The 27,376-nt window shown below is 57.9% G+C and overlaps 1 protein-coding gene across 7 annotated transcripts; it reads left to right on the forward strand.

The window, feature by feature from the left end:
- Positions 1–153: 153 nt before the first annotated feature.
- LTBP4 (latent transforming growth factor beta binding protein 4) lies at positions 154–27,155 on the forward strand. 7 transcript variants are annotated; one of them, XM_028529445.2, is made up of 33 exons: positions 197–417; positions 2,258–2,316; positions 2,482–2,626; positions 3,146–3,255; positions 8,067–8,258; positions 8,446–8,693; positions 8,764–8,866; positions 9,254–9,328; positions 9,423–9,545; positions 10,037–10,201; positions 10,914–11,063; positions 11,174–11,281; positions 11,875–12,006; positions 12,091–12,216; positions 12,960–13,085; positions 13,598–13,840; positions 14,289–14,414; positions 14,503–14,622; positions 15,470–15,598; positions 15,820–15,945; positions 16,320–16,442; positions 16,651–16,782; positions 18,593–18,724; positions 18,804–18,929; positions 20,021–20,167; positions 21,521–21,787; positions 21,967–22,038; positions 22,281–22,409; positions 22,612–22,758; positions 23,724–23,876; positions 24,784–25,152; positions 25,503–25,655; positions 26,715–27,155. In XM_028529445.2, the coding sequence occupies exons 1-33, from the start codon at positions 266–268 to the stop codon at positions 26,867–26,869; spliced, it is 4,863 nt and encodes a 1,620-aa protein (XP_028385246.1). In that variant the 5' UTR covers positions 197–265; the 3' UTR covers positions 26,870–27,155. The 7 variants fall into 7 exon arrangements, with proteins under 7 accessions (XP_035867826.1, XP_028385246.1, XP_028385247.1 ...); XM_036011933.1 differs by lacking the exon at positions 2,482–2,626 and having other exon boundaries at positions 154–417; XM_028529446.2 differs by lacking the exon at positions 18,804–18,929 and having other exon boundaries at positions 251–417.
- Positions 27,156–27,376: the final 221 nt, after the last annotated feature.

Here is a 27,376-nt window from a genome sequence, read left to right on the forward strand (position 1 = left end):
TCCCCTACCGCCGGAGAAATGCAGGCAGGCCCCAGCGACCCCCGCCCAACACCTGTCCCTCTAGCCCCGCCCCTGCCGCCTTTCAATTGGCTGCTCCAGCAGCGCCCCGGCAGTACCAGGCTACGATTGGCGGGAAGTTAGCTGCCCGCGACTGGGACAGTGGAGAAAATGAGTCTACTTCGGGTGGGGTGGTGGGGCTGGGCGGCGCCAAGCCGGACCTGCTGGACAGACGGCCTGCCTGGAGCCGGACTCCACGCGGGACACGATGCGGCAGCCTGGCCCCAGCGTCCGCCGCCCCCTCCCGCTGATACTGCTGCTGCCCTTCCTCGCAGCCGCCGCCTCCGCCGCCATCCCCAGTCCCAGCCCCAGCCCCAGCCTGGCCGTCGAGGCTGCGGTGATCCCGGGCAGCCCGGCCGGGTAAGCCCCGCTGCAGCCCCCTCTTCCTTGTACCCCCTCCACCCAAAAAGAGTGGTGATCCGGGAGGCCAAAGATTTTCCAATGCAGGGTGAATCAAATCCACTGCTTCGGGGTTGGGATGAAAGAGCTAGAGCCCATGGACTTATTAGGGCTCTCTATTATATAGGGGTTAGAATCCGGGAAGAACTGAGATTTGGACTGAAGAGATTCCCTTCTGGTGTGTGTGGTGGAGATAGTTGTGGCTCCAGGAAATTCAAGGGTTTTTGTTTTGTTTTTCTCTTTTTCTGAGAAGGGTCGCAGTGTATATGGGGGCGGGGCTTTGAGTTCTTCTAGGATGACAGATGGGTGGGGCCCTCGAACTGGGATCGGGTTCCCCAAGTTTTTGGGGTGCTTAAGGAGGAAGAGTATGGGAAGTTGTGAAGAGATTTTATGTAGGAATTAGGATGTACTGGTTTTCTGGGGTTTGGGGGCGCCTGGATTAATTAAAAGGGCGCTTGGATTTTCCTAATGAGGAAGACGTGGACTTTTGGGTCGGTGGCGGAAGGGCTTTCAGGGAACTGTGCCGGCAGGGGTGTTCCTCAAGTTTCATGAGGGTTGGAGATGCTCTAGTGTCCTAGAATTAGAAGATTTCAGGTTTGAATGAAGTACTAGTGACTTCGCGGCAAGAGACCCAGAATTTCCTATAGATTTGGAGCTTGTAGCCACCCTTCCTGTCTATGGTGACGAGATCTAAGGAAACAGTCTGCCCAGTACACCCACCCCCACCCCCACCCCCCGCCCTGCAGCCCAATGCTCCGTTACAAAGGCCCCGGGCTTTGCTCCCGCCTCAGTCTCTGCGAATTAGTTTAGTAACCCGAGCCGCGCGGGGGGCGGGGCCGGGAAGGGGTTAACTCGGACGACGAAAGGAGGGAGGGATGAAGGCAAGATCAAGGGTCCTGGAGGTTCCCACCCTGAGGCCTCCTTCCCCACTGGACCCCAGCCGTCTGGAAAGAATCCGTGCGCCCTACGTCCCCTTCGCAGCATCCTCTCACTGCCCTTCTCTCGGAACCTGCGCGCGCTCTCTCGTTCCTCGTCCCCCTTAGCCTGAGATAATGGATTTGTCTAGGGGGCCCCGTAGTTGCGAAGCACTCGCGACTGAGCTGAGGGCTTTGCTACCCAGAATCTGAGACCCTCTGGCTGCGGAATTTTCTCCAAGAACGACAGGAAGGAAACCGTGGCCAAAAGACCAGGAGATCCTGGCTCCAGGACACACGAGCTTTCAAGGGCAGGAATGGGCTAAAACTCAGGCCTCGGGATTCCCAGTTTCTGGGCTGTGGCTCTTTGTGTATCCCCCTCCACCTCAGCACCCTGCAGGACCTACACCCGAAGGAGGATCTTCCTTCCCAGCCGCAGAGGCTGTGGAAGTGGCGCCACCTGCCGGCCACGCAAGAGATGACGGCTGAGTCCATCCAGCACATGGATGTGTGGGGAGGGCAGGGTTCTAGATTCCCAGACAGTCGGGAATGAGATGCACTCTCAGAAATCCTCTTTGAGTCTTTTTTTAAAAATCATTTTTAAAATTTATTTTAAAATATATTTTAAAAATAATACTTTACCCCAAGCACTTCATAAAACATAAAAATAAGGCTGCTGTGACCTTCATCCCTGGAGAGGCTACGCCAACTTGCCTCTCATTGTACAGAGAAACATAGGCATTGAGTGCAGTGTTTCAACTGGCCACACATCTATTTCCAGCACCTTCAAGCCTTATCTCGGCTTTTCCTCCCCTACCCCCATTGCTCTCCTTTGGGGAGTTCTAGAACCCTAGGGACCTGAGTGGCCTCCACCTTTCTGTTTATAGTGTTGCTGCTTGCCGCTGCTGCCCAGCCCAATACCCCAGGAGGAGCCGCTGCTTCAGAGGTGGGTTATCCTAGGTGGGGAATAGGTAGGGGTGAAACAGAGTAGGAGCAGAGGGGCTGGGGCTCCCTTCCCCATCCCTCACCCCAGCTGGAGACCCAGGTAGACTTGATAGAAAGAGGGAATCGGTCACATCCTTCACCGCTTAGTCCCTGGCTATCTCTGAAGCCTCCTGCAGGGTTCAGAGCTGCCTGCCTGAAAAGTGTGCAGGCTCTCAGCGGTGCCTGACACCAGTGCCCCCTGCGCTGCCGAGCCCCAGCCCCAGCCCCAGCGTGAGGAAGAGACAGGTGTCCCTTAACTGGCAGCCACTAACGTGAGTGTGCGGTCCCTCCCCTACCAAATGTTCTGGAGCTCCCAGCTCCTCCACCATTTCTAGCACATCTTTCACTTTGCTCTCTGGGTCTCCTCCTCTCACTTGTTCTCTCTCTCCCTCTCTGACTCTATCAACTTCTAGCTTCTAGTTCTCCTTTTCCTACCTATTACAGTCTCTAAGCCTTTCGTTTCTATCTCTCTGTCTCCATGTCCCACTCTCTGTATTTGTTCTCTCCATCTGTGTCGCTTTCTGTTTCTCTCATTGTTACCTGCCTCTTTTCTTCTGTATTTCTCCTCTTTCTCCCTTCTTCATCTATTTCTCCCACCGTCTTTGTCTCTGGTTCTCGCAGAGCCTTTAAAGAACGCTCAAGGCCTGGTTCCTGCAGTGGGGTGGGAGGGGCGGGGGGTGGGCAGAGCCACTACTGGAAGACCTCCTGGCTGGGAGGCCCCTTCCAGCTGGGGGGGGGGGGGTGTCAGCCTAACTGCGGTCACAGCTCCTGCTCTGCCCCCTCCCAACCAGGCTGCAAGAGGCCAGAGCTCTGCTGAGGCGACTGCGGCCCCGTGGGCCGGGGGGCCGGGCACTGCTGAGAAGAAGGCCCCCGCAGCGCGCCCCTGCCGGCCAGACCCAGGGTAAGAACATCCGCCTTTCCTCTGCCGCCGGGGCGCGGGGGGTTCCGGGCCAGATAAAGCCGTCTGGTTCCCACGGTCCAGCCGCTGCCTAGCCGCCCCCCATTGTAGCTCAGCACCCTACCCCAGGACACAGCTCCCTCTAGGGACCCCAGCGTCCGGTCTCGAGAGGTGAGCCCGGGACAGAACCAGACACTGGCCAGAGGGGCTGACCCGTGGGGGTGGGGCCGGGAAGCCAGGCGTCCGGGCTGCCCTTGGCCAAAGAGCGGGGTACTGTCCCGGCAGAGAGTGCAGCCCAACGAGCCCAGACAACAAAAGCGATTGTGCGGATTGGCGCCTGCAGGGTCACTGAATGCCCAAAATTGCCAGGCAGCTAGAGGCCAAAGGCCTCCCCCTGTTTCCCTTGCTCTCCTCTTGCTCCAGCTCTCACCCCTGAGCTAGCACATCCCCTAGTTTTAACCACCCTCAAAAATCCCCCTCCTGCTGTGGCCTTCAGCCCAGATGTGTCCCCTCCTCCCTAAAGTCTTCCAGATGTGGGCCTCTGGCCAGATGTAAGGACCCCCACCCACAGCCTCAGTCCACCCTTTCCCCGTATCCATTCTGACTTCTTCTACCAGGTGCGGGGGGCGGGGGTTCTGGCCAGATGTGAGTGTATCCTCAAATGACCCCCCACCAGCGCTCTGCCCACCATCCAGACCCCCAATTCCTTTATGTGTCCAGGTGCACTGACCCTTCTCTCCCCCAGATGTGCCACCTGGCTGCCCAGATGTGCCATGACAGCACCTTCTCCATATGAAGCCCCTTTCTCTGTACCTAGGGCAGAGAACCAGCCCTTAGCCGCCGCCCCAAATGCGGCCCCCACTTCTCCTTCCTCTTTATGGATTCAGCCTTGTCTGGGGAGAAATGGGCCCGCCCCCACCTGTTCCCTTCCTTGCCGCTCCCCTGCGGGCCCCATTCACTTGTTGGTGCGAGGGGGAGACAGAGGGGGCGCCCCCCTCCCCCTGCGAGTCTAGCGCCCAGCCTGCGCGCCTCTGGCTGTGCGCCCAGCCCCACGCGCCCCCGCGCGGCCGCCGGGGAGGGAGTGGTGGGGAGGGGGGGCCTGAGCGGGGGCGCGGCCGTCCTCCCCCGCGGGCGGGCGGGCGCGGCCGGGCCCCTCGGGCGGGCTGGGGCGGCGGCGCGGCGGAGCGCGGCGCTGCAGCCATGGCGGGCGGCGCGAGGCTGCTCTGGGTGTCGCTATTGGTGCTGCTAGAGCTGCTCCGGCCGCAGCCCGGACACAGCCAGCTGCGAGAGCGCCTCCGCGTGCGCTTTACCCCAGCGGTGTGCAGCCTGCGCTGCGTCCATGGGCCCACCGGCCCTCGCTGTACCCCGATCTGCGCGCCCCGCAACACCACCAGCGTGGACAGCGGCGCGCCCGGCGGGGCGGCCCCGGGGGGACCCGGCTTCCGCGCCTGTGAGTGCGGGGTGGTGGTCCCGAGGGAGGAGTTCCCAGGGGAAGGAGAAACCCTCGGGGATGGGGGAGACAGTCCCCCGGGAGAGGGAGCCCAGATTCCCCGTGCAGGGGGATCCCTGGTTACTTAAAGAAGGGAGCTTCAAATTCCTGGCATTTGGGGTTGGGTCCTTAGGGTCCTGATTTTTCAAGCAATGGGGCTTCTCAGGGACCTGTGGCGTCCCACGTGAGGGGCCTGAGGCCGACTTTCGAGCCTTTGAGTCAAAGTTGGGGACATCAGAATTGAGGGCCGTGGGAGCTTGTGTAAAGGGGGCCTGAGTTCTGGGACTGTAATGGGTCCCTGAAGACCAAGGGAGAGTTTCAGAACCCTGGGTGGGGGGTGCAGTTTCTGCGTCTGTGGGTGAGAGGGATTAGGGAAGTCCAGGGAGGGGGTGCCATTGTGGAGGGAGATCGGGATGAAGAAAGTGGATCAGAGAGCTGAGAGGGGAAGGGTCCATGGAAGGGGAGTGTCTGCAGAACCCTGAGTTGCAAGGGTCACACGTGGGAGAGAAATCCAGACAGGAGGCCTAGGGGATGGGATGATCCTCTGGGGGCAGGGCAGACAGGAGGAGGGTTCGCACCAGGCACCCCTGGAGATAGGTAGCCCCTGGGGGCTTCAGGTGAGGTGGAGACAATGGGCCACCTGTTTGCCCTAGAATGCGGGGATGGGGGGGGCTCTCAGGGTCTGAGCCTACCTGCTCCCAACCCAAGAGGCCCTCTGGAGTGGGGAGTGGGGGCCCCTGGCGCCGAGAACTCGCCCAGCCTGGCCCCCAGCCAACCCAGCCCGGGAGGCGTGAGCTCATCTCCCGCCTGAGCCCCCGCCCGCTGCCACTCCTTCTCTCCTCCCCTTCCTCCCTCCTTCCTTCACTCCCAGCCCAGCCCCAATGAGCCCGTGCCAGGCGCCATGCCCAGGCGGGTGCCAAGCCCCTGGAGGCACAAGGAGGGGCATGTGAAGGGAACCTGACCTCGGCAGGACCCCAATGTTCTCAGCTCCTCACTTCTCCAGGGGCGAGGGGCGTGGAGTTGGCCATGCACGTCTAGCGGCTTGCCCAGGCCTGGGAGCCCTCAGGGAGCTGGGCGGGGGCCTGCGTTCAGGCCAACAGAAGGTGGAGAAATGCTCTTGGAGCCTGGGAAGTGCCCCCCAGACCTAGCCTGATTACCACAACCCCCAGCAGAGACCTTTCCTATTTTGGAATCTTGATTCCCAGTTAAGCCTCTCATAGGCCTGTCACTTGCTTAAGGACCCCTATTAAAGCACCCTGGAGTCCTGGCCTCTTGGGGAGCCCAGAGTCTCTGCCCTCAATCCCACCCCAACAATAGACTCCAGTGAATTTCACTCCTTCCCATTCTTCTGATGTAATCCCCCAAACTGTGCTCCTCACCAGAGAACTGTGTAGTATTTTCTCTGAGCTACTGCTCCCCACTATTCTGGAGAAGCCTAGGATTGCAAAAACTCTATACACTGATAACTCCACTTCCTAGCCAAATTCTCTTCCCACAAAGACTACCATTTTTTCTTATATTTGCAACTGAGTCCCATTAGACATTCCTAATCCCAGTCTTTCCAAGTCCTGCTCATTCAGCTGACCCCCTGCCTAGGAACTTCTGATTCATCTATCTTTAGAGAACCCCAGAGTTGATCTTGATTAACTGATTCTCCCAAGAGGACTTCAGACACTGGTTGGCCTTTAAACAGAAGATTCGGGCACCTAATACTTTAGCTGGGAGGGGAGGGGGAAATTCTACAGCATCTTAGAGTTTTCCCAGACTACTGAAGCTCTCCTGTGCTGGGGACTCCCAGAAGTTCCACTTCTCCTCACCCTGTCCTCAATACCCTTAAACTGGCCATCCCCAAGAAGGCACTAGAGTCCTCTCTTCTAGGCGATTCTCCCCAAAATAACTTAAGGGACTCCTGTTGAATGGGTACCTTAGTTACTCTAAGCTAGGTTCTTTCTCTTAAAATTTCAGAAAACTCGAGCTGCCTTTGAACCCCAAAGTACCGCCCTCTAGCTGATTTCCTCCCAGGAGTCCAGTCTCTTTACCCTTCTAAATTGAGGGGCTCTGTCTATACTTTTCTCTCTCCAGTGTATGGTTCAGAATACCACACACGCCTTCCCGGATGGCCCCGGCGCCTGCCCCCTTCCTTCTCTCTGCACAGCTGTCTCCAGCTGTTCTCGGTCACCCCTGGGGAGAAAGGGAGGGGGTGCCCTCGAAGCGTATGTCCGGCCTTCTTTGGCTCAGTGGGCCAGGGCTCCCCAAGGATCCGGAATGTGGAGCCACCGCCCTACCCCGGCCGCGCCCCTCTCTTTGTTTACCCCGCCGCACAGCTGGCAGTGCCCCTCCCAGAGGTGGCCTGGGGCCCAGCGAGGGCGCGCAGAGGGAGGAAGCGCGTTCCCGCTGGTAGCCCCGCCCCGGGGATTCTGGAAGCGGGAAGGCAGAGCTAGAGCTCTAGAGCCGAGCCAAAGGGGAGGTGGGCGGAGACACAATGCAGTGGGCGGAGCTAGAACACCCCGATAGCCGGCTGATGGGGTGGGAGGGGCGTGAACGAATAAGCCCAGGCAAATCAGTAAGTGTAAAGGAGGTGGGCGGAGATAAAGGCTGCAAGTTGGACCGCTTGATAGGCGGAGTTTAGAATTCCGCGGGTTGAAGGTGGTGTGGGAGGGGTTGCAAGGGGGGCGTGGTGCCAGGGAGTGACTAAAATGTGGTTTTAGTCAATGCAAGGGACCAGCTGGGATTTCGGGGCTGGAGCAGCAAAACTCGCAGACAGACGAGAGATGGGCGGGGCTAAATACTTCTGGAAGGGACCAAATATGTGGTGACAGACGATTTGACTTTGGGTGGTGGGCACACGATGCAACATATAGACATGTATCATAGAAATATATACTTGAAATATATGATCTTATTAACCAATGTCACCCCAACAAATTTATTAAAAATAAGAAAACACGTTCTTATGGAAAGCTAGAGTGGGCAGGGCTAAGCCAAATGGGCGGGGCTGGTACTCTGGGAATTCAATCAGAAAGTGGGACTCCAGAGGGAGAGAGTGGGGTAACAGGAAAGTGAATGAAGAACTAGAGGGCGTGGCGAACCGACCCGGTCGGCGAAGCTATACCACAGAGGTCTGGAAAACTGGACCCAGCCAATGCGGGTAGCTAAGGATTGGTGGAGGTGGCACAAAACAGCTCAAGGTGTAGCGACTAAGCACTGAGTGATACCTTTGAGGGTTTAGTTGTAATGTTAGGGGTCGAGCTAGTTTGGGTGCGCTGGCCCCATGGATGCCTGCCAGGAGGGTTGTTGACTTTGAGTGTCCTCGCTCTACCCCCAGTCCTGTGTCCCTTGATCTGTCACAACGGCGGTGTGTGCGTGAAGCCTGACCGCTGCCTCTGTCCCCCGGACTTTGCTGGCAAGTTCTGCCAGTTGCATTCCTCGGGTGCCCGGCCGCCGGCCCCAGCCATGCCAGGCCTCACCCGCTCGGTGTACACCATGCCAGTGGCCAACCACCGCGACGACGAGCACGGTGAGGAGAGTGCGGCCCGGGTCCTCTCCTGATCTTGTGCCTACCACCTCGCCATTCCTCTGACCCGACCCCATCTTTTCTGCCTTCCCCCGAGTACCCTTCTCCAGTGCGCCCTTCCCCACTTTCCTAGCCCAATTCTGTAAGAACCCGGGTAGACATCCCTTTGCCCCGCGGTGCCTCCCTCCAGGTGTGGCGTCTATGGTGAGCGTCCACGTGGAGCACCCGCAGGAGGCATCCGTGGTGGTGCACCAGGTGGAGCGTGTGTCCGGCCCTTGGGACGTGGCAGACCCGGAGGCAGTGGCTCGGGCGGAGGCGGCGGCGCGGGCGGAAGCCGCAGCACCCTACACGGTGCTGGCACAGAACGCTCCCCGTGAGGACAGCTACTCGGACGCCTCAGGCTTTGGTTACTGCTTTCGGGAGCTGCGTGGAGGCGAAGTGAGAGGAGGCTGGTGGGGAGGGGTCCCATGGGTGCGCAGGGACTTGCTCACCCAACACTTCCCCACAGTGCACTTCCCCAGTGCCCGGGCTCAGGACCCAGGATGTCTGCTGCCGAGAAGCCGGTGTGGCCTGGGGCGTTCATGACTGTCGGCCGTGTTCGGAGCACTTGGGTAAGCCTCAGGACCTTCTGGAGGTGCCCGGAGCTGGGGAGGGGTGAGAGCCCCACCCAGCCCCCTTTGCACTCTGCCCAGCGATAAACCCAGTTCACAAATTAGCCATGTTTACCCAGTTGTGGCGATCACTTCCAGTCTAGACCCGTCCATATCGTTCTGAATTTGACTGCTCTGTTCTTATCCTGCTTTTGTGCCATGGCCTCATCATACATTTCTGGAACCTCCCTCGTCGCTTGCAGTCAGACTGCCAACTTTAATTAAGGCTGACCTTGCACTCAAACAACACCCAACATCTTTTAATCCTTCCCTCCCCCCCACTTTTGTCCCTGCCCACTCCATTCTCACTCCCCTTACCCCTGGCCCACCCCTCTCCTCTCTCTACAGGGGACTCCAACCGAGTGGGAGACCCAGATGGTCCGTGTCCCGCTGGCTTTGAAAGGGTTAATGGGTCTTGCGAAGGTGAGTGGGACAGAGGTTGGAGGGACCTAGCTCTGGGCGGGTGGGGGGGGCAGGGAGCCAGACACCACTAGGACCACTCCATCCCTCCCCGCAGATGTGGATGAGTGCGCAGCCGGAGGGCGCTGCCAACACGGGGAGTGTGCAAACACACACGGTGGGTACACATGTGTGTGCCCTGATGGCTTCCTGCTGGACTCATCCCGCAGCAGCTGCATCTGTGAGCCATCCAGAGAGGGGATGAGGCCGGGTCCCATGTCCCCCCCCCCCCCCCCCCCCCTCTGCCCTCAGACCTCATCCCAGAACGTCCCTGGACCTTTAATTCCCTTAGACACCCCTAGGTCTCCAAGACTCCCAGGTTTCTTATTAGAGCCCTCAGAGACTTCCTGGACATTCTTCAGCCATTTCTAAGAAGGCCTCAGAACTTTTGAATCAAATCCCTTCAGATCCCCAGGCTTTCTTCAGCTCTCTCAGCCCCCCAAATCCCTTCACCTCCCCCCACCAGACCTTCAGACCCTGAGATCCTTCTCAGACTGTCTCATTCAGCCCTTCAGACTCTCCTCAGGCCCCAAACCTTTTGCTGGACTCCAGACCCCTCTCAGACCTCTCCTGAATGCCACTCGAACCCACCAAACCCGCCCTGGGTGCCCTACTTCTCAGCTACCCTACCCTCCTAACTCCTCACTGAAAAATTTCCTTACCCTCCCCCAGCCCAACACGTGATCTCTGAGGCCAAGGGACCCTGCTTCCGCGTGCTCCGTGATGGAGGCTGCTCACTGCCCATTCTGCGCAACATCACCAAACAGATCTGTTGCTGTAGCCGCGTGGGCAAAGCCTGGGGTCGGGGGTGCCAGCTCTGCCCACCCTTCGGCTCAGGTGAGGGCCTCGTACTGGGCCAACCCCTAGACTCTAGGCCCCGCCCCAGGCCCCGCCCCTCAGCGCTGAGGCTCGCAGCCCTCAAACTTGGTTGGGCCCTAGTCTTGGCCACCGCCCCAGCCTCTGAGACCCGCTAGCCTCGGACTGAACTCCATTCAGGCCACACCCATCCTTGGCCACACCTGTCCCTGAGACACATTACCTTAAGGTAGGCCGGGCTCTCTGAATGTCACCTCCAGCTTTGGCCACTCCTAGCTCTTCAGATGTGCTGCCTGCCCTGCGGTGTCTCCTTGCTTTAGCCAAGTCCCCAGATCCGAGACACTGTGTTTAGCGTAGGCTCCACCTTGAGTCCAGCCCCAGACACACCCCTCCCTGAGGCACTTCCCTGGGAGTCTAGCTTCTGCCTAAAACCAGACCCCATGACTGGCCTGACTGTTTCCTGGCCTTCAGCCTAGTCTCTGTAGACCTCAAACCAGACCCCACCACCATCCCAAATATGGAAAACCATCCTTGGTCCCATACTTGGTCTCCAAGACATCCTATTCTTTGATAAAGGTACCACCCCATTCCAGCATCTAATCCAAACTCCTGATACACTCCCAGGCCAACCCCCACCCCTAGTCCAGGCAAGACCCTAGCCTCCCCCACCCCTTCATTCCCTCCTGCTTTCATGCCCTCTCTCTGCCCCTCTCCCTTCCTTTCCTGTTCCCAGAGGGTTTTCGGGAGATCTGCCCTGCTGGCCCTGGCTACCACTACTCGGCCTCCGACCTCCGCTACAACACCAGACCCCTGAGCCAAGAGCCACCTCGAGTTTCCCTCAGCCAACCCCGTGCCCCACCCTCCACCGCTCGGTCACCCACAGGTGAGCTGGCTTCTGGAGGAGAGGATGTTGTCTCTCATAAGAAAAGGAAGAGAGAGGAGTGGGGACATTCAAATCCAGGTCTCCACTCAATGATAGCCTTTCTTTACTAGGATTTCTGCCCACCCATCGCCCAGAACCTCGGCCTGAGCCCCGGCCGGGCCCTGAGCTTCCCCCACCCAGCATCCCATCCTGGATTGGTCCTGAGGTCCCTGAATCAGGTTTGGTAGAGGGAATCCAGGGCATTGGTGGGGGCATGACAGGCGGAGGTCTTAGGGGAAGGTTTCCAGGATAGAACAAGCAGGGATGCCACAGCCAGGGGAGTTGAGGAGGGTGGGAAGAGATAAAGGTGTGGAGGGGTGTGTGGCAGTTACCTCAAGAGCTGGAGTCGGACAGGCCTGGGTTCAAGTTCTCTGTCAACTGGGCAAATCATTGAACTTCAGTCTCCTCATCTGTAAAATAGGAATCATTGTGAGGATTCAATGAGCTGTCTCTAAAGTGTCTGGCACATAGTAAGTGCTCAGTTAATGTTACAAATTCTTATTTTCATGAGAGCACAAAGAACATATCTGAGGCAGAGAATTAGAGGGCAAAATATTTTAAAATGGAGATATTAGGGTGGTATTATGGGGAAATTTAGGGAGAGGGTCTGATGAGAACATCCCACGATCAAAGAGGATGGTCGCAGGTGGAAGAAGGCTTTGGGAGGGGCGTGCATGCAGGTGTTTTAGGCAGAGGATCTGAGGGGATTGTACTGGGATGATGGGACAGAGGATTCAGAGATGGGAGAACCCTGGCTGACTGGACCCCCCAGGTCCCTCCGCGGGCATGTGTCAGCGCAATCCCCAGGTCTGCGGCCCGGGACGCTGCATCCCACGGCCCAGTGGCTACACCTGCGTGTGCAATTCCGGCTTCCGGCTCAACCCACAGGGCACACACTGCACTGGTGAGCTAGACGGAGTGGGTTGCAGGAGGTGGGGCGGAGGACGGTGCCGGGTCACCTCCTGACAAGTCCCCTCCATGCCCTCAGACCTGGATGAATGTCGCCACACGCCCCCACCCTGTGCCCCTGGGCGCTGCGAAAACACGCCAGGCAGCTTTCGTTGTGTGTGCGGCCCGGGCTTTCGAGCAGGCCCGCGCGCTACCGAGTGCCTGGGTGAGAAACCTGCCTCGCTGGCGCCAGATTTCACCTCTGCACGATCTCGCGCCTACTCCCTCTCCTGAGCAGTCCGGCCCTCTCACGCTTCCTCAAACCCCTTTGGTCTTACTATTGCAGCCCTGGCCCCTGGCCCTGCCGCACCCTCGGACTAGCTCAGGCTCTCCCCTGGGCCCCTCCACTGCCTCTTCCCCGCCCAGCTGGCCCTTCTGGTCCCCGGCGGATCCCTAGTCTACTACTACTCAACCTGTTGTTCGGACCAGGTCCGAGCTCGCCCTCTCTGGGCCCCGCCCCTCCATGTGCCAGAGCAGCCCCCGCCGGCCCCCTGGCCCTCGCCCCTCTCCCACAACTGCCGAAACCTATCCACTGAGTACGACCCCCGATTCCCACCCTGCCCCTTCCCTCTCCTGACACCCCTTTGCTCGGTCCCCCAAACTTTCCTTCCCTTCCTTGCCCCGCCCAGGCTCTGTTCTTCCCACATGGCCCCCTTCACTGTTCACCTCTTGGCCTCTGCCCTGGTGGGGACCCCAGACCCAGTCCTGCCTTCCCCACTCAAGCCCCACCTTCGTCTTAAAACTACCTACTTCGAACCCCTCCCTACCGCCCTCCTCTCCCGCCCATCCCGGCTGCAGCCCTAGTTTGGCTCCGCCCCTGCCCATCTAGCCTCCCGGAGACTGCGGGGTGTGGGGGAGCGGAGGGAGGAGTGTCTTCCCCAGTTCCAGCCGCCTGGTTTGTGCCCGCAGACGTGGACGAGTGCCACCGCGTGCCGCCGCCCTGTGACCGCGGGCGCTGTGAGAACACGCCAGGCAGCTTCCTGTGCGTATGCCCCGCTGGGTACCAGGCTGCGCCCCACGGAGCAGGCTGCCAGGGTGAGGGACTGGAAGGGGCCAGGGGAAAGGGTTGTGGGGGGAAGGGCAGAGCGGTAGTGATGAGGGCTGGAGAGACTGAGCAATGAGGCTGTCTGATGGGGACAGAGGCCAGGTTCTGAGAACCAGACATGCAGCCTGATGGCTGCAGCAACAGTGACAAGGGGATAGAGAGGCCAAGTGACGAGAAACAGGAGGACTGAGTCATGGAGGGTGGATATGTCAGTTGTAGGGGACAGCGTAGAAGGAGGCCCACACTGGTGGGGACTAGAAAAGCAGAGTCCTAGGAGGCAGACAGGCAGCTTATAACTGGGATTGAAAAGGTGGAGAGGGGTGGAGTTTGGAGAGTTAGAATGAGAAGACAGGGTGGCCGAAGGATGAGAAGGAGGAAGAGTGATGGAGAGTGGCGTGCAGAGTGCTGGGACCGTGTGATGGAGTGGAAAGTCAAAGTGATGGAGTCAGGGGGCCAGACTGTAGAATGGGGCGGGGCATAAAGGGGTTCCTTGCCCCTGCAGATGTGGACGAATGCATCCAGAGCCCGGGCCTCTGTGGCCGAGGGGTCTGTAAGAACCTGCCCGGCTCTTTCCGCTGTGTTTGCCCGGCTGGCTTCCGGGGCTCGGCGTGCGAAGAGGATGTGGACGAGTGTGCCCAGGAGCCACCACCCTGTGGGCCAGGCCGCTGCGACAACACAGCGGGCTCCTATCATTGTGCCTGCCCCGCCGGCTTCCGATCCCGAGGGCCAGGGGCCCCCTGCCAAGGTGAGGATGCTGAGTCCAAGCGCACTGCACCCCCATCTACTGTGGGCACTGGAGAGAGACCGGACTGGGGGACGGAGAGGCAGGGTGAAGGAGCTCAGTGGTGGAGGATGGGTCAGAGTGTGGAGGGGACTGAGAGGGTGGGGAGAGTCTCACTGCAGAGTCTTCTCCCCTTTCTCCAAGTATGAAGGTGTTCTCCATATCACCTCCCTTTTTGGATGATACCCTCGTGCTTGTGGGACCCTTGAGGAGGGGACAGCTCTGAGGCAGGAAGGCCACATGCAGGAGGTGGTGTTTAGGCCTTACCCTGACCATTAATGGGGAAATGGGGAAGGAGGCAGCAGCCCAGACAAAGTCCAGGGGGCTGCCTCCAGACTGGAATGCTGAGGAGGGTGGTGATGGGGATGGGTCCCAGCCTCTTCCTGGGCCCCACTGGTTCCCTCTGCCCCAGACGTGGATGAATGCGCCCGCAGCCCCTCGCCCTGTGCCTATGGCCGGTGTGAGAACACAGAAGGCAGCTTCCAGTGCATCTGCCCAACAGGCTTCCAACCCAACTCCGCTGGCTCTGAGTGCGAGGGTGAGGCCAGGGAGGGAGGGAGGACTGTGGATGGGTGAGGGGGCTACTGGACCACTCCTTCAAAGCCATGCTCTCCCCTGCCCCTCAGATGTGGATGAGTGTGAGAACCACCTGGCATGTCCTGGACAGGAGTGTGTGAACTCACCCGGCTCCTTCCAGTGCAGGGCCTGTCCCGCCGGCTACCACCTGCACCGCGGGCGATGTGCTGGTGAGACCAGGCTCTGGTTCTGACCTCGGACCTGCATCATGACTTCTGACCGAGATGGTGACCCCTGTCCCGGACTACCACCTAGTCCTGGTCCATAACCTCCTGACCTTGACCTCAATTCCCTTATCTGAACCACAACCCATGACCCTGAATGTGACTTCTTACTCTGTGACCCATGAACCCTCAACTTGATATTTGACCTTAACAATGATCCTTGCTAATAACACAACCACAGCACTATATCAATTGTGACCCTCCTGACCCTGCCTGTTTCTGGCCCTGTATGTGACCTGAGACCCCTGAACTTGACTGTGACATTTGACCTAACCGTAACACCTGACCACAATCCCTGACTCTGTGTGACCCTTGATCCTGTGGCTTTCACTGCCCCTGTCTCTTCTGAGAGCCCCTTCCTTGGGGCCTGATTGGGTTCATGATCCCTGGCCCCAACCCCTGACTGGAGGCAGAATTCTGGACCCTGATTATAACCCCAACCCCTGACCCTAGTTGATCTCAGTTCCCAGTCACTGACTCTGACCCCTGGCCCATCAGAATGCTGTCCAATGGTCCTGGTTTGTAGTACCCAATCCCTTACTCTAATTAATTTCTGACCCCTGTACCAGTCCAGAGTCCCTTCCCCTGACCCCAGGATACTGGCACAGGGGGTTCCCACAAACCCAGGCCCACAGGACCCCCAACTGTGGTCCCCAGCCCACTTCTGCCACGGAGCCTTCACCTCATATTCAAACCAAGACACTTCTCACCACGTCCTCCAGGCCCCTTACCCCAAGGGAACCGTCCTGCATGTCTCTACACTGGACCCCCGCTGAAACCCCCCTTCCCACAGATGTGAACGAGTGCAGTTCAGGCGCCTCCTGCGGCCCCCATGGCCACTGCACCAACACTGAAGGCTCCTTCCACTGCAGCTGCGCGCCTGGCTACCGGGCGCCGACTGGCCGGCCCGGGCCCTGTGCAGGTAGGCAGGATGGGACAAGGGCGGGAGAGCCTGCGCGCTGGGCCTGTGGTTCCTGGGCGAGCCTGCTAGGGAGATGGAAACCGGACTGAGGGGCTGTGGGTGGAGCTTAGAAGCCCACCACTTGGGATGTGGCTTGGGGGCAGGGTTACCTCCTTGTGGGCGGGGTTTGTGTTTCGGGGGCGGGTCCGGTGACCCTCAGGTCTGTCTCTCGGGTATTCTAGACGTGAACGAGTGCCTTGAGGGTGACTTTTGCTTCCCCCACGGCGAGTGCCTCAACACCGACGGTTCCTTTGCCTGTACTTGTGCCCCTGGCTACCGGCCCGGACCTCGTGGAGCCTCCTGTCTCGGTCTGTACCCAGGCTAAGCCTGGACCCGGAAAGGGTGATCTTACATCAGGAAAATGCAGGACAGTAGAAGAAGGTGGAATGGGGAATCTGCATTTTGGACTGTGTTTGGGGGGCGGGGCTTGTGGGCCCTGTGGCAGAGCAGGGAGGGTTGGGGTTTGAATAGCTGGGCAGTGATTAGAAACGACGAAGCCTGAACCCATCGGAGGGGTGGGGCTTGCAGGGAGGGAAGGAACCTAAGACAAGTTGGGGAAGGTGTTAAAGGCCTTGGAGCCAAAGTGGCGGGGGTGGGGGGGGGGGAGAGGGGCGTGGAGGGGCGTGGCCTGAGAGGTTAAGCAGAGGAAGAGGTGGTCCCTGTTTTGGACACTGTCCTGCAGACGTTGATGAATGCAGCGAGGAAGACCTCTGCCAGGGCGGCATCTGTACCAACACCGACGGCTCCTTCGAGTGCGTCTGCCCTCCGGGACACCGCGCCGGCCCGGACCTGGCCTCCTGCCTCGGTGAGAGGCCACGCCCGGCCTGAGCCCCTCTTTCTTCCCTCTGCTTCCTGTCTCCTGTCCTCTGCCCTCTTCCTCTCTTGCCCTCTTCTCTGAGTCTCTGCCTCCTCCTCCTGACTGTCTTTTCCCCTTCTTGATTCCCTCATGATTTCTCCTTTGCTTCTCTACCGCCCCTGCTTCCCTCACCTGACCTCCCTACCTCACCCCTCAGACGTGGACGAATGTCGTGAGAGGGGCCCAGCCCTTTGCGGCTCCCAGCATTGTGAGAATTCCCCCGGATCCTACCGCTGTGTCCGAAGCTGCGACCCTGGTTACAACGTGGGCCCTGAAGGCACCTGTGATGGTGAGACCGCAGCTCCCGCCCCTAAGTTGCTGGAGTTGGTTCCCTTTGGGCCCGTGTATCGCACTGACCTGTGGGGAGGGAAAGGGCCCCAACCAAGCACTTACTCTGTCCCCATCTCCATGCTGGAAATAAAGCACCAGTGGAGGGTTTTTTTTTTTTCTTTAAATTTGTTTGTCTGTCAATTACAGTTGACATGCAGTATTATTTTAATTTAAAAATTATGTTAGTGTGTCTTGTACTTTCTGGTGAAGGTGAGATGGGAGGATGGGGAAAGTCACTGCTATCAGGAACCAGGCCACGCCTCGCTTTCAGAAGCAGCCCATGCCCCCTCTGCCTGCTGAGTTACCCCAGTGAAACATTCCAGCCTAAGAGCAGTGGGCCTCTCGGCCACCCGCCCACCCCGCCCCTCCGTCTCCCTCCCACCTGCTTCCCAATTAAAATTCCTTGTTTCTCCCTCTTCAGGTCCCCTCTCTTTGGACACTCCCCCCAACCTTCTACCACCCACTCTCCTTCTAACTGTCCCTCCAAAGAGGTGCAGCCTTGGCTGTCCCAGACCCCACCCTTTCCCAGTGAGAAACTCCCCAGGTTTCTCTAAGCACTGGCCCCTGACCACTTAAACTGCACCCTTCAAAATGCTATTTGTCTCTCCAGATTCAGCCCTTTGCCTTTCCTCAGACTTCTGCAGGTCTTGGGAACTTCCGGTCTACCCCTTCCGGCTTCTGCTCCACCTTCAGACCAGGCTTTGCCTACCTACTGTTCTCATTTTCAATGCCTTCCCACCCCTCCATCCCCCCATTCCCCCACCTCACCCTTCACCTCCCAGCCCCGCTGCCCCATTCCCCTAGCAGGTTCTGGCAAGGTGCTGGCTGAGACAGGAGGCCAGAGCTAATCTAGGACATCATTTTGGATGGAGTGTGGGTCAGCGTTGTGTGGAACAGATGAAATGACTGTGGGCTGCCTCTGGCCCTCTGGTTGCCAGACCTCTGACTCATGGAAACCTGAGTCCGGGGTTCTCGCTCACTCATTCCACACGCATGCACGGAGCACCTGCTGTGTGCCAGACACAGGGGTGCAGCCGGCAGTGCGTCAGACAAAATTCAGCCTTCATGGGGCTGATGTGGGGAGGGGGGATGGACAGACACTACACAGGTAATTTTTCTGTCTTTCCATGGATTTATTTCTATTTCTTTTTTAAATTATATTTTATTGGTTATGCTATTACAGTGGTCCCAATTTTTTCCTCCTTGGCCCCCCTCCATCCAACACCCCTCCACTCCCTTAAATAGGTAAGTTCATTCCAAACTCACTCGGCAGACAGTTTGGGGCCCCTGCTGCATGTCAGGTGCTGCTCTGTGCCCTGGGGGCGCTGTGGTGAACACGCAGACACAAGTTCTTGCTGGTGTGGAGTCTGCATCCTAGGGACGTGGCTATAAAATAAGGTCAAGTTTAAAGAGGAAAATAGAACGGGATAAAGGGACAGAGATGACAGGGCAGCAGGGGAGGGGTGCTAGGAGGGTTTGATCCGGACACTTGAGTGAAGGGAGGGAGGAAGCCATGCAGACAGCTGAGGGAAAAGTGTTCCTGACAGAGAGAACACAAATACAAAAGCCGAGGTGGGACCATGTCTGGGCTACGTGAGAAACGGCAGTGAAGCCTTGGGAATTACCGTCACTCTTGGTCTTTAGAAGCTCAGACTCCTAGAATATGAGATGCACAGACTCCTCAGTCATGAGAGTTGAAAGAGGCATCAGGAGCCTGTGAATCCAGGCCTGTGACTCCCTTCCCCCTCACACTGTGCTCGCTCTTGCAGATGTGGACGAGTGCCAAGAATATGGCCCGGCAATCTGTGGGGCCCAGCGCTGTGAAAACACCCCCGGCTCCTACCGCTGCACGCCAGCCTGTGACCCCGGCTACCAGCCCACGCCTGGGGGTGGATGCCAGGGTGGGTGTCCGTTGGGCATTGGGTGAGCTGTGGGAGAGATAGAAGGTCCAGCGATGGCCTGATTGTCTACTGGTTGCAGATGTGGACGAATGCCGGAACCTGTCCTTCTGCGGGGCCCATGCTTCGTGTCAGAACCTGCCTGGCTCCTTCCAGTGCCTCTGTGACCAGGGCTACGAGGGGGCGCGGGACGGGCGTCACTGCGTGGGTACGGGGGGGTGGGGCTCCAGCGGTGGGTGGGCCAAAGGGTGGGGAAGAGGTTGGTCAGGCCCCGCCCCTCTCCACAAATCTGAACGAGGTGAACTTTGAGGGTGTGGAATTGAGACCTTGGGATGTAAGGTCATCTTCATGTCAGGAAAACCTCTTCATTCACACTATATCTGGGGGATGCTTTTTAAAAACTGTGAAGTACGTAAAATGCACTCATTTAAAATGGACATAAACATTCTTTATTTTTCCTCAACATTTTATGAGGAAAAACATATAGTGTGACCTATATCCTATTATTATCATTTTATTACACTTGCCTTCTTATATATCTACCCATGAATCCACCTAGTTTTTTGGATAGATTTCAAATTAAATTACAGTCATGGGTACACTTCTTTCTAAATTCTTCAGTGTGCATATCATTTACCAGGGTTTGATATGTGTTTACAGATATTTTCCTTTGCAGTTCAATTTACATACAGTGAAATGCATGAATCTTAACTATACATCCCCTTAGGTTTTGACAGATGCCAACACAACGGGCTATATTTCTTGAAAAGGAATTGAAACCGTGAAGTCATAGGATATATTTGAACTTCGGGCACAGTTGGATCCAGGAATTGTAACAAGGCTACCTGTCTCCCTCTCTCAGCTCTGCTTCCCTCTATCACATTTTCAGGCAGACTCTCTTTTCACCATGACAGAGGTGGCCCTAGCACCTCTGGCTTAACATCCTCAGCTTGGCAGCCGTAGCTACAGAGGGAGGCTCTTTCTCAGTATTTTCAGCCCAAATCCCAGGACTGACTTTCATTGGCCCAGCTTAGTCACGGCCTATTTCTGAACCAGAGAAATGCAGCAATCTGGTTGGCTGTGCCTGGGACTTGTTCCCACCCCCAGGAGTAGATATAGTTCTGCTCAAAGCACATGGGCTGGAAACGGTGGAGCAGAAGGCTCCCAAGGGACATTCAGGGTTTGTCACCAGAAGAGAAATCACTGACGGGGCCTGGGCCGTCACAAAGACCCATTATATTGGAAAGCTCAGAGTTTACCACCACTGATTTCCTCTCCCTCGCTGTCTCCTGCTCACAGACGTGAATGAATGTGAAACCCTTCAGGGGGTGTGTGGAGCTGCCCTGTGTGAGAATGTGGAAGGCTCCTTCCTCTGTGTCTGCCCCACCAGTCCAGAGGAGTTTGACCCCATGACTGGGCGCTGTGTCCCCCCGCGGACTTCTGCTGGTAAGACTGATGTCAGTGTCTCTTTAACTGATGGCCGCTTGCCCCACAGAACACTCATGTGGTCGAACCACTGCTGATGTGGACAGCTGCCATCAATGAGATGCCATTGTTTCAAACAGCAAAAACCTTCAGAATCCATGGGTTAACCTGGGTCATGTGCCCCAGCAATAGGAGAACTAGATCCTGGCCCTGCCTGATTTAACCAGATTTCTTCACTCAACCAATGTCCGCAAGGGCATCCACTGTGTTCAGTCCCTGTTCTGGGCACTGGTGACACAGGAGTGACCAGGGAAGATCACTCGGTCTTGAAGAGGCTCACAATGCAGTAGGGACTGACAGAGATGTCACTAGATGGTGACAACCTGAAGACATCAGGGCCGGGATGAGGAAGCACCGGCCAGAGGGAACCAGCCGGTCTTGAGGAAAGGCTACTAGGTTGTGGGACTCCACAGAAGTGCCTGCTCCAGCCTGAGAGAAGAGTTAGGGAGGGCTTCCTGTAGGAGGGGGTGCCTGAACTGAGAGAAGTAGGAGGAGTAGAAATGAGCCAGGTGAAGTGGGTGAGGGTGACATTGGGAGCAGAGACCAAGGGCAAAGGCAAAGGTCGGCTGAGGCAAGAGAGGGCCTGGCATGTGGGAGGACCTGAAATGCATTCAGGGAGGCAAGGGAAGCAGTGGGGAGAGAGGCTGCAGGAGAAGGTTGGTGCCAGGTCACACTGACTCACCGTGGTCAGGAGGTTAGACTTGTCCCGAGGTTACCCTGGCACCGTGGAAGGGTTTTGAGCAGGAGGGGAGGTGTAACCAGATTTTGAACCCTCCTCTGGCTGCCATGTGGAGGTGGGTTGGAGGAGGTGGCCCTGGGCACTGAGAGACTGGGGAGCAGGCTGGGGCAGGGCCCAGGCAGAGCGGACAGGACTGGGTCGGGCAGCAGCCATGGGAGGGAAAGAGGGGGCAGGTGAGTGAAACACTCAGGAGGCCAATGGCCAGGCTGTGGGGCTGCCTGGGCGAGGGACCGGTGGCCTGACCCAGGCCTCTGTTTGGGGATGAAGACTCCAAGGCCATTTTGGGACATGCTGGATATGAGAACCCAGGGAGACATCTGGGGGGCCGTGAGGGAAAACCCCTTTCCTCCCAGCCGAACTGCAGCCTTGATGACAGCCCGAGGTCTGGGAGAGTGAGGGAGGGAGGCAAGAAGTGCAGAAATGACAGGAGGTAAAAATAGGAGAAAGGCGCTATGACGGAGTAGAGTCTGGTTCTGTCACTCCTGGCTGGGAGCCCTTCGCACCTCAATTTCCCCACTTATCACGTGGGGGCTGGAGGTTCAGCCCCCACTCGCTAAAGCCTCTTACCTCCCCAGGCACATTTCAAGGCTCACAGCCCCAGGCTCCTGCCAGCCCTGGTCTGCCCGCCAGGCCACCCCCACCACCCCCACCCCACCGGCCAAGCCCACCCAGGCAGGGACCTGTGGGCAGTGGGCGCCGGGAGTGCTACTTTGACACGGCAGCTCCAGATGCATGTGACAACATCCTGGCCCGGAACGTGACCTGGCAGGAGTGCTGCTGCACTGTGGGTGAGGGCTGGGGCAGCGGCTGCCGCATCCAGCAGTGCCCGAGCACGGAGACAGGTGGGCGCAGGCCGAGGCGTGGGCACGGGGCTGAGGGTTGGGTGGTGGGCATGAGGCTGAGAGGTGGGCGGTGAAGGGTGGGCAGGGACCAGAGTAAACACGGGGACCGGCAGGCGTGAGCGAGCGGGGGTCTGGGCTGGGCTGCTGGAGTCTGGGCCTAGCCTTGTTTCTGTGTGCAGCTGAGTACCAGTCGCTGTGCCCCCATGGCCGGGGCTACCTGGCACCCAGTGGAGACCCAAGCCTCCGGAGAGGTGAGGCCGGACTTTAAGCCCCACCCACCTTCAGCCTCCAGGCCCAACTCCCGCCCACCCATCTCTCTATCTCCATCTTTCTCCATCTCTATCCCTGGGTCTCTATCGCCATTTCTCTGTCTCTCTTTCCTGGGCAAGTCACACAGCCACCCCCGCCCCCCACCACCATCCGGCCCACCCCACACTCTGGCCCTCATCCATCTCTCCTGTTGGCCGCGCGCCTCTCACCATCCTTCCCACAGATGTGGACGAGTGCCAGCTGTTCCGAGACCAGGTGTGCAAAAGTGGTGTGTGCGTGAACACGGCCCCCGGCTACTCGTGTTACTGTAGCAACGGCTACTACTACCATTCCCAGCGACTGGAGTGTGTCGGTATGAGCCCCACGTCCACCATTCCCCAAAATACCCTCCACCATGCCAGCCCCACTCTGGAATGTAGCCACAACTAGTAGGACGTCTCTCCGGGAATCCAGACTTTATCTCTCCCTGTCAATGCGCTGGGGAGCTGGGAAAGTGGAGAGGGCTGCTTCTTAACCACTGCCCCTACGCCCCCCCCCACCCCCCCCCGCTGTAGATAACGACGAGTGCGCGGACGAGGAGCCAGCGTGTGAGGGCGGCCGCTGCGTCAACACCGTGGGTTCTTATCACTGCACGTGCGAGCCCCCACTGGTGCTGGACGGCTCGCAGCGCCGCTGCGTCTCCAACGAGAGCCAGAGTCTAGGTAACGTGGCCTCAAGCCCGCCTTGCTGTGCCCAGCCAATTGCGCCCCGCCCCAGTTATGCCCACACAGCACAACCAGCCCCTTGGATCCCACTTCCTTGGTGCGTGAATTGGCAGTAGTCCTACCTTATAAGATGGTTGTGAACATTTTTAAGGACAGAACAGGGCCCGATCTAAGTACTAAAGGCATGCTCCCTGTTCTTTCCCTATTGTATCTCCAACTCTTTCTGCCTTCCTCTGGGTTTCTGTCTTTAGGTTTTTCTCTGACTCGGACACTTTCTGGTTCTATCGTTGTTTCTAGGTTTGTTTCTTTCTGTCTCTTTCTGCATCTTTGCTTACCTGTTTTTTTTTTAAATTTATTTATCAGTTTTGAGAGAGAGAAACATTGATTTGTCATTCCACTTATTTGTGCATTCATTGGTTGATTCTTGTATATGTCCTGCCCGGGGATTGAACCCACAACCTTGGCATATTGAAATGATGCTCTAATTAACTGAGCTACCCAGCTAGGACACCTGTTTGTCTTTGAATCTCTGACTGTTTGGATGTGTTTGTCTCTATTTCTTTGGGCTCTTTCTCTTTTTTTGCCCATGGACCCAAACTCTGTTCCTACAGCATGCTCAAACACTTCATCCAGACAGTTCTCAGAGAGGAAAAGCAACTGCCCCAAGGCCACACAGTCCTCCAGAGGCCAGGCTTGGTTGGACAGGGCTCTCAGACCCCATGTCCCAGCCACTGGAACCCCTCTTCTCTTCCCTTCTATATGACAGCCTCGTATCCGATCAAGCCCTGTCCTCAATTCAGAACCTTGGAGCTGCCTCAGAGGGCTTCTGGGGGTCAGATCTCAGCTGCTCAGAAGGATGTGATTATAGGCAGAGGCTGCTAGGCTGCTCCAGGAGGAGAAGAGGCTGAGGGTTTGGGAGGATCTGTCAGTCCCACCCTGATGTGTGTTGTCTCTGCCCTCAGAGGACAGCCTGGGAGTGTGCTGGCAGGAAGTGGGGGCTGACCTCGTGTGCAGCCGCCCCCGGCTAGACCGCCAGGCCACCTACACAGAGTGCTGCTGCCTCTACGGGGAGGCCTGGGGCATGGACTGCGCCCTCTGCCCTGCCCAGGACTCAGGTACTGCCATCTGCCTGGGTCACACTCAGAAGCCCTGCCCCTCAGGCTCCCAATCCAGACCCTTAGACCTCCGAGTCTCAGACCCGGTGTTGGACTGCCAAATGTCCCAGCCCATCCCTAAATCTCGGTCCCTTAGTCCCCAAGTCACATCCCAAAGACCTCCCAGTCTTATCGGCAGGTCCCATAGTTCCAGTCCCATAGGGCCCTGATATCTGGTCTCTCAAACCCTCAACTCCTGGTCTCAGAATCCCGAAACAGCCCGTGAGGCCCCCTCTGCCAAATTCTGGCCTCTTAGACCAGTTGCTCCAGCCCTACCATCGTGGCCTCTCTGGTCATAACCCACAGGCCTCCAAGTTCCATTGCCTTGGACCCCAGAATCCAGGTGCCTAAGACCCCAACACATGGGGCTCTTCAAACCCTCGACTTCCCCAATCATCAGCCCTGGGGAACGCTGCCCGTCCCAGGGCTAAAGACCCCACACTCAGTCCTCAGACCTCCAGGTCCCGTGGCTCAGACCCCCTCCCATGCATCCTAGCCCCTCAGACCCCAGTAGCAGTTCCTGGGAATCCCAGTCCTGGTCCCTCAAACACCAGCACCCCATTTCTGTGGGCCTCTAGTCTGAGTTCCCATGGTCCCCCAAATTCCAGCACCATAATTCCTAGCTGCAGTCCTTGGGACTTCTGACCCCACTACCTTCAAATCCTAGTCTCAGCCCTTGGACCCTCAGTCCTGGCTCCAGACCCCCTGATCCTCACCCTGCAAGCCCAGGCCCCCCCTCTGCAAGCCCTGTCTGTGCCTCAGCTCTGGGCCTCCCACCCTCTCCTCTGGGTGCTTCCCACAGTGGGGACATGAATGGTAGGTGCCAAGCGAGCAAGGGATGACTGTTAGGCTTGGCTCCTGTTCACAGATGACTTTGAGGCCCTGTGCAACGTGCTGCGTCCCCCTGCATATGGCCCCCCGCGGCCAGGTGGCTTTGGACTCCCCTACGAGTATGGTCCAGACCTAGGTCTACCTTACCAGGGCCTTCCGTACGGGCCTGAGTTGTACTCACCACCTGTGCTACCCTATGATCCCTACCCTCCGCCACCTGGACCCTTCGCCCGCCGAGAGGCCCCCTACGGGGTGCCACCCTTCGACGTGCCCGACTTTGAGGATGATGGCGGTCCCTATGGCGAGTCTGAGGCTCCTGCTCCACCCGGCCCGGGCACCCGCTGGCGCTATCGGTCCCGAGACACCCGTGGCTCCTTCCCAGAGCCTGATGAGCCACGTGAAGATGGTGAGCGGGCTGATAGGGACTGAGATGAGGACAGAGCTGTGCAAACATGGAGACAGGGAGGAGGGAAGGAGAGAGATGCAGACACAGAGAAGCCGGGGGTAGAGACAGGCTCGGAGATGGGAGAATACAGATGAAGTCCCAGAGAACTGAGACATACCTATAGACCCACCAAGAAAGAGGTGCGTGCGGATAGAGGGAAAGCTAGGGGGAGCACCACAGCGCCCCCTGGAGAGGGATGGCCATTCAGAAGGGCACAAACAGGGATATAGAGCCAGGGACACACTGGCCTTTGGGAAATGAGGAAGAAAAGGCACAGACCCTGAATCAGGGAGTCCTCGCATTCTCCGCAGGCGCCCGGACTGGGCCTTACCAGGGGCTGGCGGCGGAGGAGTGCGGGATCCTGGACGGCTGTGCCCATGGCCGCTGTGTGCGCGTCCCCGAGGGCTTCACCTGCGACTGCTTCGACGGCTACCGCCTGGACATGACCCGCATGGCCTGCGTGGGTGAGCGGATGGCAGGGGCCAGTGGGCGGGGAGAAGGGGGAAGCCCTGACTAAACGTGGGTACTCAGTGACATCTAGGGGCAGGGCCAGCGGGGAAGGAGCAGCCTGACAAGGGTGGGGTCAGGCTTGAGGGAAGCAGAGCTCGCCCCCAGTGCCTGCGCTGGGCTTGAAGCAGGTTGAAGCAGGAACCCTGAAGGTGTGATGTGTAGGGCCTGCCGGTGTGCAACCTTGGGTTAACTTGCTTGACGTCTTGGAGAGCTTCAGTCTCTGCGTCTGTAAAGTGGGAGCATGAATCCCATTTGCCTGGTTTAGAGAGCAGTGGTGCAGGACCCTGCAGGAACTGGAGAGGTCTCCGACTCAGTCCAGCAATTTGTCGTGTGACCTGGCCAGGTCACTGTCCCTTGCTAAGTTTTTTTTTTTTTCATCTGAAGTGACCATAGTCACAGAACCCATTTCAAAGAATTGCAAACATTGTTAATAGTGGTTTACAATGATGCTGTAAATCCAGGCTCAGAAAAGGGGAACTGAGTTCCTCAAGGTCTCACAGCCAAGAAGGAGCAGGGGGCGGGGCCCTCAGAGCCTTTGGGAGCTGGTCCCAGAGCCAACTAAGCAGAGTGCGGGCCAGCTGGGTGACCCTGGGTAGGGGCTTCCCTACACTGGGCCTCAGTTGGCACACATGCAAAACTGAATCACAGAACGTGCTCCACAGGGTTATTAGGAGGATAAATTTAATGCAGGTAATGTGCTTAACACATGTCTAGTTTGGAGTAAGCATGGGTGTGGCTGATACCATCATCAGTATTCTTTTCCTAACAAAGACCTAGTGATTTAGGGGCTACTGTACCCATCTTACAGAACACAAAGCTGAAGCACAGAGAGGTTAAGCCACCCCCTCAGGCTCACACAGCCAGGAGATGATACTGGTGAGGTTCGAACTCATCCGGGAGGCTCTGCATTCACACCCTTCTGCCTCAGGAGCCTCAGGAGCCTCAGGGGACAGGGAGTCAGACTCCTCTATTCCGAGGCCTGAGTAGCAACACTCCTCTCCCTGCCTCCCCAGACATCAACGAGTGTGACGAGGCCGAGCCTGCTGTTCCACTCTGTATCAACGCGCGCTGCGTCAACACCGATGGCTCATTCCGCTGTATCTGCCGCCCTGGATTCGCACCCTCCCACCAGCCACACCACTGTGTGCCAGCCCGGCCTCGCGCCTGAGCCCGGGCGGCCCCCAATGCCTCCCCGTGCCTGTGCATGTGGGCTCCCTGGGGTGCACTCGCTCCTGCCTGCCTGTGCGTATGGGCACCGGGAAGCTGGACCGGACAGAGTGGACGACTGATGCACGGATGGAAGTGGGAACGCCCTTCACTGCTCCTGCTACCCTCAGCCCCTCCTACTGACGCCGCAGGCCCGGGCCTGGCCCAGGCCTGGCCCAGTGTCCCCTTCATATTTCTGATCCTTTTTATAAAAGTTTTCAATTAAAAAACACCTATTTTGTACCTTCCGCCTCTGTCTGCCTATTTCTCAAAGTCTAACTCTAGAGTTTGTTCTTTAAAAAATTTTTGTTTTTATTTTTAGAGAGAGGGGAGGGGAGGGAGAAAGACAGGCAGAGAAACACGGATGTGTGTGAGAGATACACCCACAGGTTGCCTCTTAAACACCCCCAAATGGGGACCTGCAACCCAGGCACCTGCCCTGACTGGGAGTGGAATCCGCAACCTTTTG

Source organism: Phyllostomus discolor, chromosome 12 (assembly GCF_004126475.2).
Source record: "Phyllostomus discolor isolate MPI-MPIP mPhyDis1 chromosome 12, mPhyDis1.pri.v3, whole genome shotgun sequence".
NCBI classification, from domain to species: Eukaryota; Metazoa; Chordata; class Mammalia; order Chiroptera; family Phyllostomidae; genus Phyllostomus; species Phyllostomus discolor.

Coding starts and splice junctions, on each gene's coding strand:
- LTBP4 (XM_028529445.2), top strand. CDS start 266: ATGCGGCAGCCTGGCCCCAGCGTCCGCCGCCCCCTCCCGCTGATACTG. Junction 8,867..9,253: donor GCCGTGTTCGGAGCACTTGG/GTAAGCCTCAGG, acceptor CTCTCTCTACAG/GGGACTCCAACCGAGTGGGA. Junction 9,546..10,036: donor ATCCCGCAGCAGCTGCATCT/GTGAGCCATCCA, acceptor ACCCTCCCCCAG/CCCAACACGTGATCTCTGAG.